Source organism: Siniperca chuatsi, linkage group LG20 (assembly GCF_020085105.1).
Source record: "Siniperca chuatsi isolate FFG_IHB_CAS linkage group LG20, ASM2008510v1, whole genome shotgun sequence".
Taxonomy (NCBI): Eukaryota; Metazoa; Chordata; class Actinopteri; order Centrarchiformes; family Sinipercidae; genus Siniperca; species Siniperca chuatsi.
This window is the reverse complement of record NC_058061.1, coordinates 9,950,294-9,964,171: the sequence shown is the minus strand read 5'-3', so window position 1 is coordinate 9,964,171 and position 13,878 is coordinate 9,950,294. Positions and strand designations below refer to the sequence as shown.

The 13,878-nt window shown below is 36.8% G+C and overlaps 1 protein-coding gene across 2 annotated transcripts; it reads left to right on the top strand.

The window, feature by feature from the left end:
• Positions 1 to 4,242: 4,242 nt before the first annotated feature.
• On the top strand, positions 4,243 to 13,423 carry tbata (thymus, brain and testes associated). 2 transcript variants are annotated; one of them, XM_044178088.1, is made up of 9 exons: positions 4,243 to 4,264; positions 7,668 to 7,862; positions 9,599 to 9,769; positions 9,883 to 9,971; positions 10,485 to 10,634; positions 10,953 to 11,034; positions 11,773 to 11,938; positions 12,021 to 12,061; positions 12,972 to 13,423. In XM_044178088.1, the coding sequence occupies exons 1-9, from the start codon at positions 4,243 to 4,245 to the stop codon at positions 13,061 to 13,063; spliced, it is 1,008 nt and encodes a 335-aa protein (XP_044034023.1). In that variant the 3' UTR covers positions 13,064 to 13,423. The 2 variants fall into 2 exon arrangements, with proteins under 2 accessions (XP_044034023.1, XP_044034025.1); XM_044178090.1 differs by lacking the exon at positions 4,243 to 4,264 and adding an exon at positions 7,274 to 7,355.
• The last annotated feature ends 455 nt before the right edge of the window (positions 13,424 to 13,878 follow it).

Here is a 13,878-nt window from a genome sequence, read left to right as displayed (position 1 = left end):
TCATTATATGCAAATGAAATCAAAAAGTAAAAAAAATCAAGTCACCCATAAAAGTTACACATAAAAAAAGCCACATGGCTCATGGTGCTATGGCAACACCTCAGCCGTGGTCTACAGCAGTGAAGGTTTGTAGAAAAGTCCTAGAGCTGTATGTAAGTTGGAGCCGGATGAGTACAGCAGAGCAGCCTCTCTACATTCAACCCAACAATTAACTGAATGGAAAGACTGTTCACCTGTGCTGAATACATGAATACAAAGAAAGAGAAAATGTGAGAAAAGGCACCAACTTTATGTGCTGTCCTTTCAACTCAACAGAGATAACAAGACCGGTATTTCACTGTGTGAGAGTGTATTAAAACCAGATGGAAGGGGGCGGATGCATTAACTTATAGATGCCAATAATATTTGAGGTTAATGCCAACCAATAGCTACAGCTATAACAGTTCAAAATGTGTTATGTGTTAAGTTACTGAATTGATTTAATGTTAACAGCTATCACTGCCAGTTCATACAGAAAAACACCTGTTGCTGAGCTTCACAAAATGTCAAACTGTCAAAATGTTGTTTACCGAGCCCAGACTGTTTTGTATTGATTTCTGGCTGACATGTGCAATGCATACAAATATCCCTTTTTTGTTGATTTGTTGTGCTGGGATTTTGTTATGGTGAAATATCCAGCCAAACATACAGGCATCTCCTAGAAGTAGACAATTATAAAACTTAACTTTTGTAGAGCTTTTAAAAACAAAAGCACAAGTATTTAAAAACAATGTAAAAAGTAGTGAAACAACAAGTCATCCGAGATGATGAAAGCACACAAAAAGAAAAACATTTTCTGGTCTAACACTGCTATGGTTAAAGTTTAGTTAGATTTAGGCACAGAAACGACACAGAAAAGTTCTGCCTCTTTAATGTTTCACCTCACTGCTCTGTGACTGAGGTTAAATGAGCTGAAAATATCAATAATAACATGTTGCTCAATCTTAAGTTTTGAAACCTCAAAGGTGATGATTTTAGTGAAGACATTGTAAATGAAACAAATGCCACCAAAGTTGAGAGCAATTTTTAAAATCTTTGTTTGAACCTGTCTGTCAGCAATAATTAATTTTATTATTAGTAATGATGTGCAATGAAAGCAAAGATTTTACACTTAACATTTTTGATCTGATGCTAACTCATAACATTTGCTTCTATTTATAACTTGTGTACAGCAGCAGACAGACAATGATGATAGTGTATCAGACACTGGCAAAAAAAATATAAGCTACTTTGCGGGCAGAAAAGAGACCAGAAAAGCACAGAAAAGAAGAACAGCAGACAAAGGCAGCATACAAAAAAAATGTAGAAAATGAAAACATCAGCAAATTTGTAGAGAAAATGTTTTTGCATGTTTTTTTCTTTATTGTTTTGAATTGCATTGTTAGTAAAACTTTATTAACTGTATTATTGGTTTATCTCTGTCAGTGTAAATCTTTGATGTGACCAAATGCTTTTGTGTTTAAATTGAAAGCAAATTTAAAGCATGTTGCTAAACATTGCTGATCTAACATTACTCCCTTCAGTAATTAATACTTGAATTTTTTGTACAAAAACAAAGAAAGTCTAAACTGTCAACTTTTTTTCATCAAAACTGTTGCTTTCTGTACAGCAGATAAAACCTTATACTTCCAAAATGGAAAATAAGTTCTCAGAATTACAAGGTTCTATCTGAAATCCAGTTGATCTAAAATATATATTTATAACATATATATATAATAAACTTATATATGTAGAGTACATAGAGGGTGCCTGTTATTTTGACCAGTAAAAGAGAACTTTACTGTATATCAGTTTAGCTATCTGTGATGTAACTTTTAACCTCAATATCACAAAACCACTTAGATCACAGATAGAAACTAATAATTCCAAGGTCATGATGTGTTTTGAAATAATAAAACACCTAATATCAAGGCTCAAGGTTAAACTTTTATTACATATATACAATACAAGATTGCATAATGAAATGCAGTTGTAGCCCCCTCCATGCTACATACACAGAAATTGTATAAAAAAAACAAAGAAATTAATTTAAATACAATAAGGTCATGTACATTTAAAAAAACAAAGAAAATGCACAGGGGAATTCATTCCCCCTCTTGTGGATAAAATATAATTCTTTTGTGTTTAATGAAATGTATTGCACTTTTTACAGTGGTTTTCAAACCTCCATACAATTCCATATATTTAAATAATTCTACCACCAGAGCATCTGTAGGAAATGAAGACCTTCGTTGGATGAATAAACTTGCTGGTGGTGGAATAGACAAAAAACAGTATATGTTGCTTCTGGAAACACACTGACATGCAGAGACCTAAAGCTTAACACACACACCAACGCACACATGAGTAAGACAGAATTCTACCAAGGCAGACTTTATTCAGCTGAAGCCAAGAAGACATAACACTTCCCCTTAGCACACATCAACAACCTTCTATTTCAATTTTTAAAAAAGGAAGAAAATTACCTATTGTTTAGTCTGGAAGGAAGATGATAAACAAAACACAGACTTTAAGTTTTTGAAGTTATCATTTAGATTTTGTGCTTTTAGATTCAAACAAGACAGGGAACAAATAAACACTGATAAGATTACTGCCTGTGGAAAATGTACCATTTCCTTAGGAACTATTAAATGGATTTTTAACCGGCCTACTGATCATTCCACCAAATGAAAATAAGTGCTCTACCGGACGCTGTTGCAAAGGTAAATGAATCATGGCAACCACACTGTCTGATATTGCTAGAATATATTGTAAATCCCCTCTGGCTATGTACCAGTTCTGAGGGAAACAAACATTTGGGGGAGGGGAGGAAGAGACCTTTTTCAACCTTGTGGCCACACTACCTCCTGCACTGGCACTGAACCAGTGGTCAGTGGTCACCACCTGTGTATTACAACAACAAAATGTGTCGTTGTACGGACCAAAAACACATCAAGCAGAGAACAATACACACAGGTACAATGAGGATCATGATTGGAGAAAGCATTGTGAAGATGTGACCCACTTCCTTAATTCATGTTTTTTGCCGACTGTCACAGCCAAATGGTCTGCCAAAATGACAAGTGTTCCCGACGGAACTGCAGGAACATCAAAGATATTCACTCGCTACAATAACAAACTGATAAGTCCATTCAGCCTTTATTACTGATGTAACTGTGGAAAGTGGTTCTCAAACTGGTGGTGCGGCCCTCTTGGGGGGGTTTTGCTTTTCTGGAGAGTACATCTGGAATTTCCTCTAAAGTTGCAACAGTCTGTGGTCTGAGAGCAATATGTTCATGTTTCTCATATTTTTCTGCAAATTTTGGATGGGTTTGTACTTTCCTTGATTGGACTTCGGCTTGCTTATTGGCAAGTAGCATTACTTTGGCTCACAGTAGCAAGCTTAATTCGTCCCACCGTTGAACCAATTAAAAGTGAACACACTACTTCCATTTTAGCTTCTGAGCCTCAAGGATGGCAATAGCATAACACCAACCTGTCTACTTAGCCATATTTTGTAAAAAGAAATATGTGACTGTCTGGTTGAGCATATGGTCAGATAGAAAGTCAATTATGTTGCAGGAGAAGTTTGAGAAGTTTCCATGGGTATATTTTTTTCCCGCCGTGAAAGCTGTTGGAACTCGTCTTAACTGACTGATTTAAAACTGATCACAGCCACGGTTCTCTGTCGATAACAAAACTCAATGCAATGTCACTTTAAGGAGCCACAGGTGTATGGTCACTTTTCTTTTAGTGTTCAACAAGAAATAACAAAAATTGCAACACACACATGACAAATACATCTGTCACGCACTAACAGGCAGAGGACACCAAGATGGATTGAAATGTCTTTATTTGAGATGACGGCCAGCAATGGAGAGTGTAGAGATAGGTAGAGTGGATCTGGGGATCTGGGGAAGTTTACCGGAGGGAAGCCACAGGAGACCGGAGAGACCAAGGAGGAATGGAGAAACCACAGAGGACTGGTGATGACTTGGGAAACTGGAGAGACCACGGGGAACTGGAGAGACACAGGAATAGTCTAGTGCATGGAGTCCTATCCACAAACGAGGTTGGACCCTGAGTGTGGAGAGTGGAGTGAATTTATCCTGGGTGTGATTGGGGCTGATTAAGGGCAGGAGTGTAATTAGGAAAAGGTGTGGGTGATTATGGGCTGGTGAGGACATGACAGGCTGTGACAACATCACATAAAAACATCATCACATGCATTTCTCAGGAATGACAGGTAATAAAATACCATCATATTAGTCTGTTAAGTAACAAGACTAAGAGTCTACAGCCATGTTAGCATCTCTGTGAAGCTGTACTTAGGCACAGCAGTGCTTTGAGCTAAATGCTAACATCAGTATACTAACATGTTCACAATGGCAATACTAACATGCTGATGTTAAGCAGCATACAGTATAATGTTTACCATGTCAACAATTCATCCTGAGGGAACCATGAATGTCTGCACCAAATTTCATGTCAATTTATCCAAAGTTATCGAGACATTTCAGGCTTGACCTAAGTGGTGGACAGATTGGCCGCTTGCATGACTAAAAAGCATTAGCTTATCTCAACATAAAAACTGGAAGCAAGAGGAAACAGTGTCTCAGGTTATGACTTTATTTGTCATACAAGGCTGAGACACATACAGTCCATGCAGTTTGTAATAAGGACAACACAAATAACATAATAATGATAATAATAATAATAATAGTGCATTACTTGACCAGATGTCTTATGAAAAAAGGAAGGTAAACAAGGCTCTAAGAGGTGCAGTCTTCTTGTGGTATTAAGAGATGTTATGAATCATAGGGGAGCTAAATGTATAGCAAATGATTTCTTGAAAAACAACAATTTACCCATCCACTCTGTACTTCTCTGCTGGTTGCCTGGCAACCTCACTGTGACAAAAGTCACTTCCCCAGCTGTTGCTAGACAAGAAAAAGTTACATCTCATAACTCACTGTAAAACCACAAATTGTCTCGTTTTTACATTTCTGTTTGTGCATACGTTATGCAAACTCTAGCATGTTAGTTAATTCTTATTTATTTCTTGCTGATTAGCTGTTGATTCATTTATATTACTTTCATAAAATGACCTTGGAGTGAACGACAATGTTCCACCAGTAGTCTGGTTGTTTTCCTCACGTATGCTCAACCACAGGGGTATAAGTGACATTTTAAGTGATATTAAGGCAGACGGCTGCTCTCACCAGCAGCATGTTTTTCAAATTCAGAGGCCTCTTGTCAAAAATGTGCAGAGGATTTCCCAATGAATGTGGAGGAGTTCTCGCCCCATGTCTCCATGTAACTGGTATGATTCAAACATTGTTGCTGTCTGACATTTATAAAATGTCCTTTAGTTCAAGTGATCCATTGTTGTGGATTGTCCCTGTTAATTCTTGTTAACACTCAGTCCAGCATCTGGTTTAAACACCAACATTATTATTTGCTTTCAGAAGCTTTTTTTGTTAAACCCTTATTACTATGTTTAGATAGATAAAGTATAAAAATATAATTTAAATAACTGAGAACAGTGACAACGTACTAAATATGTACTGAATATACCGTACATTGAACAATGATAGTAATATACTTAACAATGGAGTTTGTATTGCCAAATTCAGATGTATATATTCCAAATTCCAGACATGGCACCCTGCATAAAGGTAGAGACAGAGATGGTTATGTAACAGCTTTCATTAGCAAGCCTTTCATTGTAAATGATGAATTAATTATACTTAATCAAGGTTCACACCTTCCTCACAGTGACTAAAACATCCCATGCTGTCTTTATTTTTTTCATTTTGACCCACTCACTCCTAGAAGTGAAAGCAAGGTACATTGCAGTGGCCACTGTAAAGAAATGGCAACTCTCCCTTGTTGCTGAGGTTGACCCTGACCCCAGAAACAAAAGAGCTTAAGAGACACAATCTGTTGATGTTACTAATATACTGTTAATCTGTCGTGTATCAGGACAAGACTAAAAATGTGGTCTACTCAAGTTTAAACATGTCAAGTTCTTGTAGACTAGAATGATCCATTCCCACACCCCTGATTTTTGTCCCACTAACTTTTTATTCAGATCCATTTTTTCATGCTAGTCTTTGAACATTGTCCTCTTACTGACCAGCCACCATTGTCCTGATAAGAGAAAACTTACAACAAACAAATGTTGATATGCTTGTCTGACTCGCCTTCAGTTATCACTGTGCACTCAAAGCAATGCGTTTAAGGAGCAGTAGGGAGTGGAGCACAGAGTACTTGCCCCCTTACTTTTTTCTTCCCTGGGTTTTGTCTCTTAGGCTACATACAGGCTAACCTACCTAATTGGTGAAGGGTGTTGGGGCTGTATGCATCCTGAAAGGAATGCCTATAGACAGCATTCAGGGCTGAAAAAGCTACTGAAAATATCGTTTTTCTGGTTTAAATTTCTTTTAGAGTTAATACTCTCCTAAAACGACACTAGATATTAAGACAATAGATAAGACAGTAAAAGACAGTGCTCCTTGTAGTGAAGACACAAATACAACAATATCTATCGGAACGTTAGTGCACATACCAAGATTTACATAGCATTTCTATTTTTTTAACCACCACAATAACCAGTTTTTATCATCGTTCTATATATATATATATATATATATATATATATATATATATATATAATTGTATATATTACGTACATATTGTTGGTCCTCAAAAAAGTAAAGAAGCATCCTCCTTCTAAACTGACACGTATCTACTGTGTTTTAACTGAAAACTGTGAATGACACAAGCCAGAAGCAACAGGATCCTTAGAAAATTAATCATCAGATTCAGAGCACATTTACATCAATATTCACACACAACTAAAACATTGTGATAACAAATGTCAAGGTACAAGATACAAGGCACAAGGTAATTGATTTATTATTTTAGAACACAAGGTTGTATAATGAAATGAAAGTGTGTAGTCCCTTCATGCTACACACATAGAACTCAACAGATTCATATTAAAACAGGGTAACATAAAATAAATAAAAAATAAAATAAAAACAAAACAAAATGTTGACTTCCTTCTTACTTCCATCAACTTAATTTAAAACTTTTCAACAATGAGATAATTACTGTAGTCTTCACCTGATTAAGTTCTTTAATTAAACATAAAATAGTCAAACTTTAGCAGCTTTGCATATGAAAAACCTGTCTAAATGAACTGGTTGAGAATGCCAGTCACTCATTGTGCACAGATGCCACTGTGCCTTGTTTAGTTCAGGTTCCTTAGCAACACAGGCAACACAAGGCATTAAGTACCAAAGGTTTTGAGCTGGAGACTGTTTTAAGAGGTAAAGTGGTTCTTCAAAGTTATTTTCTATATCTTCCTGGTAGGACACAAAACATACATGTATTGGTCAAATCTGAAATGCAAAGTTATCTTCGGACTCTTGGAGTAAATCAAGTTTGTGTAGTCTCTGTCTTGCTCCTTGTTTTAGTTTTCAAGTGTTTTTAGCATTGAGTGGTCACAACTTTGCAATCACAGTTGTCTATAATATAAACAGTTTGGTATTTCTACCACATCACTTCATAAAGGGACTTTACTTTAGAGTTTTTCTTTTATTCCTTCAGTTTTAAACTAAACATCCTGCTGTCATTTCAAGATATGTCAATAGCACAGAGTGCAGACTCCCGGGGGACGACCGGAGAGAGGAGCCACAGTCAAACTAATCAGGTGCCATTCACCACTGAATTTACCAAGATGCTGACGACAAGCAGTCCGCGCTTTGGTGCCTTGAGTCATCACTCATTCTTCTCCCGGCACAACCCTCATCCACACAGGGTGCGACATATTCAAGGTGAGCAGGCGGACATAGCCTTCTGGGCAACAGAAGAAATGAATGTGCTTTATGAAATAGAATTTTTTTTACAGGAAGTTGATTTGAAAGTTGAAACAAGCCTTGCCATATGCTTCTCTAAATTACAGTAAATTAATGTGTTTTCTCCATCATCTATGCAGTGCGGACGGAAAGTGTTTTGAACCTTTATTTATGATTTCCCTGAACATTTGGCTCCAATAAAGGATCACTCTGAAGAAATAAAGTCAGCAGATTTGTTTTCAAATAATCAAATGCAAGATAGATGACATTTTATTGAAGTCTTGCATTTTACTGTGTGAGCTTTCAGTTTGGTATCCTTGCACTATTTGATGGAGCAATTATTATTATTATTATTGTTATTATTATTATTATTTATCAAATTATACCATCACCACAAATATCTGTACAAAATTTCACAGCAATTCATCCAATAGTTGTGGAGATATTTCAATAACAACCAAAAATGTCAACCTGCTGGTGACACTAGTGGAAAAGTCAGGGGATCACCAGTGTTGTCAGGACACGTCATCTGGGAACCATGAATGGCTTTACAAAATTTTGCGCCAATCCATCAAATAGATGTTGATGTTTACTCGGCACCATGGATATTTGTACCAAATTTCATGCCAGTCCATGCAATAATTATCAAGCTCAGTTCACAAGTTCAGTTTCACAAAAAAGTTCAAAACCAATGGCACTAGAGAAAAAGTCAGGGATCACCAAAGTCATTAGAATTTGTTTGGGGACCATGAATGTCTGTACATAATTTCATGGCAATCCATCGTCAGGACCAAAGTGTTGGACCAACCACTAGCATAGATAAAAACTCTGATAAGCCCGTTGTACACTGCCTGCCCAACACCAAATGGCATAGAGACAAAGTTACTGTAGTGACTTTCTGGTGAAGAAAGTGGAGTATTTAGCAGCTAAAGAAACAGATATTTCTCTTTGGAGTTGGTGGAGACCAAAACAGAGCTAAAATGCAAATGTTGTTCCGTGTCTGTTGAATGTATAAATAAGTCACAGTTTGCTAACATGTTAACCACATCACCTTTTTAAGGTGATGATATGTTATCACATTAAGTGTATGTTAGTATGTTGAAGTGATAATGTGTTTGTTTAAACAGCTTGTTCTGCTTCCCGTATTTGTCCTTTGCTATCGTCACTTAGAAAACTGCTGCAACCTGCAACAGACTCTCAGTACCACATTTCTTTTGGACCATAACAATATTTCTACTTGGGACACACTGAAAAACAATAATCTGTTTATGCACTCATTAATCTGACTCCAGGTGATTACTTGTCAGAAATAATTACATCTATTTTCATGTATTAATTTGGCTTAAAATGTCTTTGCTTTAAAAATAAAGCAATTAACAAGGTCCTCTTTCTAACATTACTGTGGAAGCATCCCTTCCTGAGATGAGTTATAATTAACAAGTTACCTACATTGTATATGTAAATATTTCATGAGTAGCTCTATGGGCACATGGAATAGCAATATGGTACATGAAAGAGATGACTGCATTATTGGCAGAGAAGGAGGTTACATCTCTGAGGTTCTCATGAAGTTGTCACCTTTAGTCTCAGCAGGAATTTAACTGGCTTTATTTCTTCAGGGCATTCCTTTGATTGTCCCACACTTCAAAAGCACTTTACCTTGTGTGTGTGTGTGTGTGTGAACTGTGAATATTGTGCCTTTCCCTTTCCCACAGGACTCAATGGTAGGCCCGTTTGCATGGTGAGAGATGATTGGTTTGTCACCTCATCATTATTTCCTCATCCGCTTCTCAAGAGCCATGTCTACAGGAAAGTAACTGATCCATCTTTTGCTTTTCCGCTTGCTCAAAATCTTTATGGAGTCAGTAGTAACAAAATAAAATCAGGTACACTCACACATGGCGCCTACAGTTTCTCATTACCTTTTTTAAAGCTCTGCCTTCAAAGAATCCCACTGAGCTTCAGCATAACATGAGTAATTTTCCTTTGTATTTCACAGCACTATTTTCGGAGGCCTGGAGGGATGAACTTAAAGAACTTGTTACAAAAGTCAGTGTGTCTTTTCAAGCCCAAAAGGACAAAAAAGAGGTACATGCATTACTGAAATTGCTGTAATCTGAAATATGTTACTTAATGGCACTGTACAATAACCAACCACTTTATGCCTCAATGCAGACGTTGCATGTATTAGCTTCATCTCAATATAAATGAAAATGCTGCTGGGTAGAGTTTCTGGAAATAATAATAATAATTAGAGATGCATCTTTGCATCTATATCATCTATGTTGACAAGGCTGTGCTTTGTGTTCAGTGCTAATTAGCAAATGTTAGCCTGCTAACATGCTAAACTATAATGATGGAAATGTTAAACATTATCCCTTCTGAAAATCAGCATGTTAGCAATGTTGTTGTGAGCATGTTAGCATGCTGATGTTAGCATTTAGCTCAAAGCACCACTGTGCTGAAATAAAGCCTCACAGGGCTACTAGCATGGCTGTAGACTCTTAGTCTTGCTCATTTATGCTTCTGTTTCCTAAGTTACTGGGATATATCTAGAGAAGTTTCTGTACTGAAGAGCATGATTTTGTCAATGTATTCCAGGGTCAACCTGAGGAAGAAGTTGTCCGCCGAAAGACCCAATATTCAGCTGAAACCGGGAGGATAATCCCTGCAGCCAGCAAGTCTTACCAACGCAGATCCCATTCCCAGCGCCTGGTGTATCCTCAGCCCTTCCATGATCAAGAACTCATGGTGAAATACTCCTCCACTGATTTTTAGCTCTTCCACACTTAAAAAACGTGTCATTTGGGGTAGTTTGGGGCAGAGCCATGCAATATTTCATTTCAGAGAAGAAGGATTTGCGGCATACTAAAAGGAGCTTTCCAACATCATAGAAATTCTCCAGAGCACACAGCTTTTGCCCAAGGTTACACTGCATTTGCATTGTTGTTGGAAAATAGCCCCCGGAAGAGCTCTGTCACCAGGCTCGGGAAATTCACAAATAACTTATATATACATTTATGTGATTTCCAAGCTAATGTTGAGATGGCCCTACTGCTCTCTTGTCAGGTGTTGGAGCTACTTTGTCAGATCCTGCAGACAGATTCCCTGTCCACTGTCCAACAGTGGCTTCTGCTTGCAGGCCAAAGAGGTAAAATGCATCTTCATTCCACATAGATTGTGAGGTTACTTTGCACGCCTTACAGTTTGAAAACCTCGATTCTAATGAAATTCTGCAAAGATGTGACACATATATCTCATGATTATCCATTCCTGTGTGTATTTTGAGGCAGGTTAAATTTTTTTTTAATTTTTACTTCAAAATCACAAGCTTATAAGATTGAGCAGTTGAAAAATTTGTTCCTTTAATGTTTTCTAATTTGCATCTGTGTTCTGTGTAGTCTGGAACATACCACTGGAAGAATTATAAACTATTTTCATGGGTTAATTACAATCAGTTAATTCAGTGATGCCTTTAAAACAATTTATAAAGTAGTTAATTCAATTTACATTTAAATCCTGCTGTTGAAAAGTTAGTAAAACATTTATTAAAAATTATCGTTATCTTTGCCAATTATTAATTCCATTTAATTTTTCACTTTTTAAATGATGAATGAATTAATGGTAAAATTGGTTTTTAAAAATACTTTTTAAAAGGTTTTTAATTTTTTTTCTTCCTATCATATTCTGCTGCTTTAGCGTTGACAATTTCCATTTTTTGTAGGTTTAATTACTTTATAAATTGCTTTTTAATTGCATCGGTTAATACAGTTATTTAAATTAACCACTAAAAGACCATATAATTGGTCCGGTGGCACGCTGCACTGCTAATGATAAGTATCACTGAATCACTCTATTCCTGCTATTATGTGATGTGGTGTACCCCCAGAAAAAGACCTGGTGATGGGGATGATCAAACAAGCTCTGGATGGTGTTGACCTCTCAGGCCATCATCAGCAGAACTTGCAGCAGCTCCAGACTTTTCATCCTGGTGCATCTCCACCAGTATATGGTCCATCATTTGACCAGCCGTGGAGAAAACCACAGAGAAAGAGGTCAGGATGATCTCTTGAAAGTTCTTCTGTTCAGAAACATTTCAAGCTCAGTGTGTCTAACATTGTTTATTTACCTCCATAGCTCATACAGAGTGAACCGAGCTTTCAGCGACAACAAACCAGGTAACTAAATGTTGTACAACTTTTCTCATTCTTTATGCATTTTAGTGTGTTGTCTATTATTGTACTTATATATAAGTTACATAATAGCTTTTTTTTGCTCCTTTTTCTCCTGCCTGCTGGGGTATTTTTAATGCAGGTGTCCTCTGATAGTCTTCACATTTCTCTTGATCTAAACCACCATGAGAGTTTATGTGTGTCCTTGGATTAAAGGTCCACTGTGAAACATTTAGGAGGAGCTATTGACAATATGGAATACAATATAAAGTATTAGTGTATAATCACTTGAAAATAAAAATTGTTGTGTTTTCATTACCTTAGAATAAGCCGTTTTTATCTACATAGGGAGTGGGGCCCTTTCCACGGAGGCCGCCATGTTGCCCCACCATGTATCTACAGTAGCCCAGAACGAACAAACCAAACCTAATTCTAGATAGGGCCTTTCACGAGTTTTGCAGCCACCGCAGTTTCAGTATATATGAACCAAGACTCTTTTCATTTGGCAGCAGTCTTTTTGATGGCACAAGAGGAGCTCCTGGAAGTGATTAAAACCCTCTCCCATCTCCTCTTTTTAAATGTTCTTTTTTCTGTTTTGAAATGTGCTTTTTTCCTCCAGTGTTTTTCTCTTGGTTTGTCCTCCGTGACTGGATGAATTTTGAATTGTTCTTTTTCACAAGGGCTCGCAGACTAATTTGCTATTTAAAGCAGATATTCTAGAGGAGAAAAAAGGATTATGAAAAATAAAAATACTCTGTTTTTTATAATCTAGTGTTAGCACATAAATTCAGCATTGCAAGGAATGCTTTTTTTTGTTTATTCTGATGTGCATTTCGCAATAATAGAACAAATGGAGCTGTGGCAAACGTACAGTAAAATAACTTTGAATGACTCTGACGTGAGTATTCTTTTGCAGAGAGGATTGGAGATGCAGAGGTCCTTGAAGTCCACCCAGGAGATCACAATCATCTTCAAGATCATCCACCTCAGCACACGCAGAGTGTATAGAGTTTCCTGATTTTCATGATGGCGATAACTATTTCATAGTTTCCTTATTATGAAAATTGATTGGCTCCCTTGTTTATTGAGCCTATGATATATGATTTCACAGGTTTTCTTTAGCATATTTGCTTTGTAGATGTTTCTTAGAAACACAAGCCAAATTTAATGAGAGGAGTTCTAGATTTTATTTGCACTTCAATAATACAATACACTGTAGGTGTGATAGTGGTACATGATACTGTGGATGATGTTACATAATTGTATATCACTTGTCTGTTGGATCATGTTTTGAAACTGAGAAAAGCAAAGTGACAAGTTTAACAGGTGTAACCTGTTGTTTTCAGGGAAATAAAACTTAAACATTGATAGATATGTGCATGTGGCTTACTGCACACCAACACTATTCAATAGAGTGTTGATGTGTGCAAAAAATAATTTAGGATTTTAGGAGTTTTGGGGTACCTACACAAAACTAAAGACTAATATCAGGGGTTTTTTTTCATCATGCTATGAGGTTCCATGGATGGCAATGTTGGTCTGTTCGTCCACCACTTTGATCAGACCCGAAATATTTATAGACATTTATGGTTCCCAGATTATGTGTCCCGATTGACGGTGGTGACTTTTTATGTTGAGCGCCACCATGAGGTTGATATTTGTGGTTTTGAGTGAAATGTCTTGACAACGATTGGATGGATTGCCCTGACAATTCCTACAGACATTCATGTTATGGTCAATACCTGCAAAACTAATAACTAATTTCAATCAGCCTCAGCTTTAGTGCGAATTAGCAAATGTCATGCTAACACACTAAACTAAGA

Bases quoted from the DNA above. Each gene is read 5' to 3' on its own strand.
- tbata (XM_044178088.1), top strand. From the start codon at position 4,243: ATGCATTTCTCAGGAATGACAG. The intron at 7,863-9,598 runs GTGAGCAGGCGG...CCTTTCCCACAG, and splicing joins CAGGGTGCGACATATTCAAG to GACTCAATGGTAGGCCCGTT. The intron at 12,062-12,971 runs GTAACTAAATGT...ATTCTTTTGCAG, and splicing joins TTTCAGCGACAACAAACCAG to AGAGGATTGGAGATGCAGAG.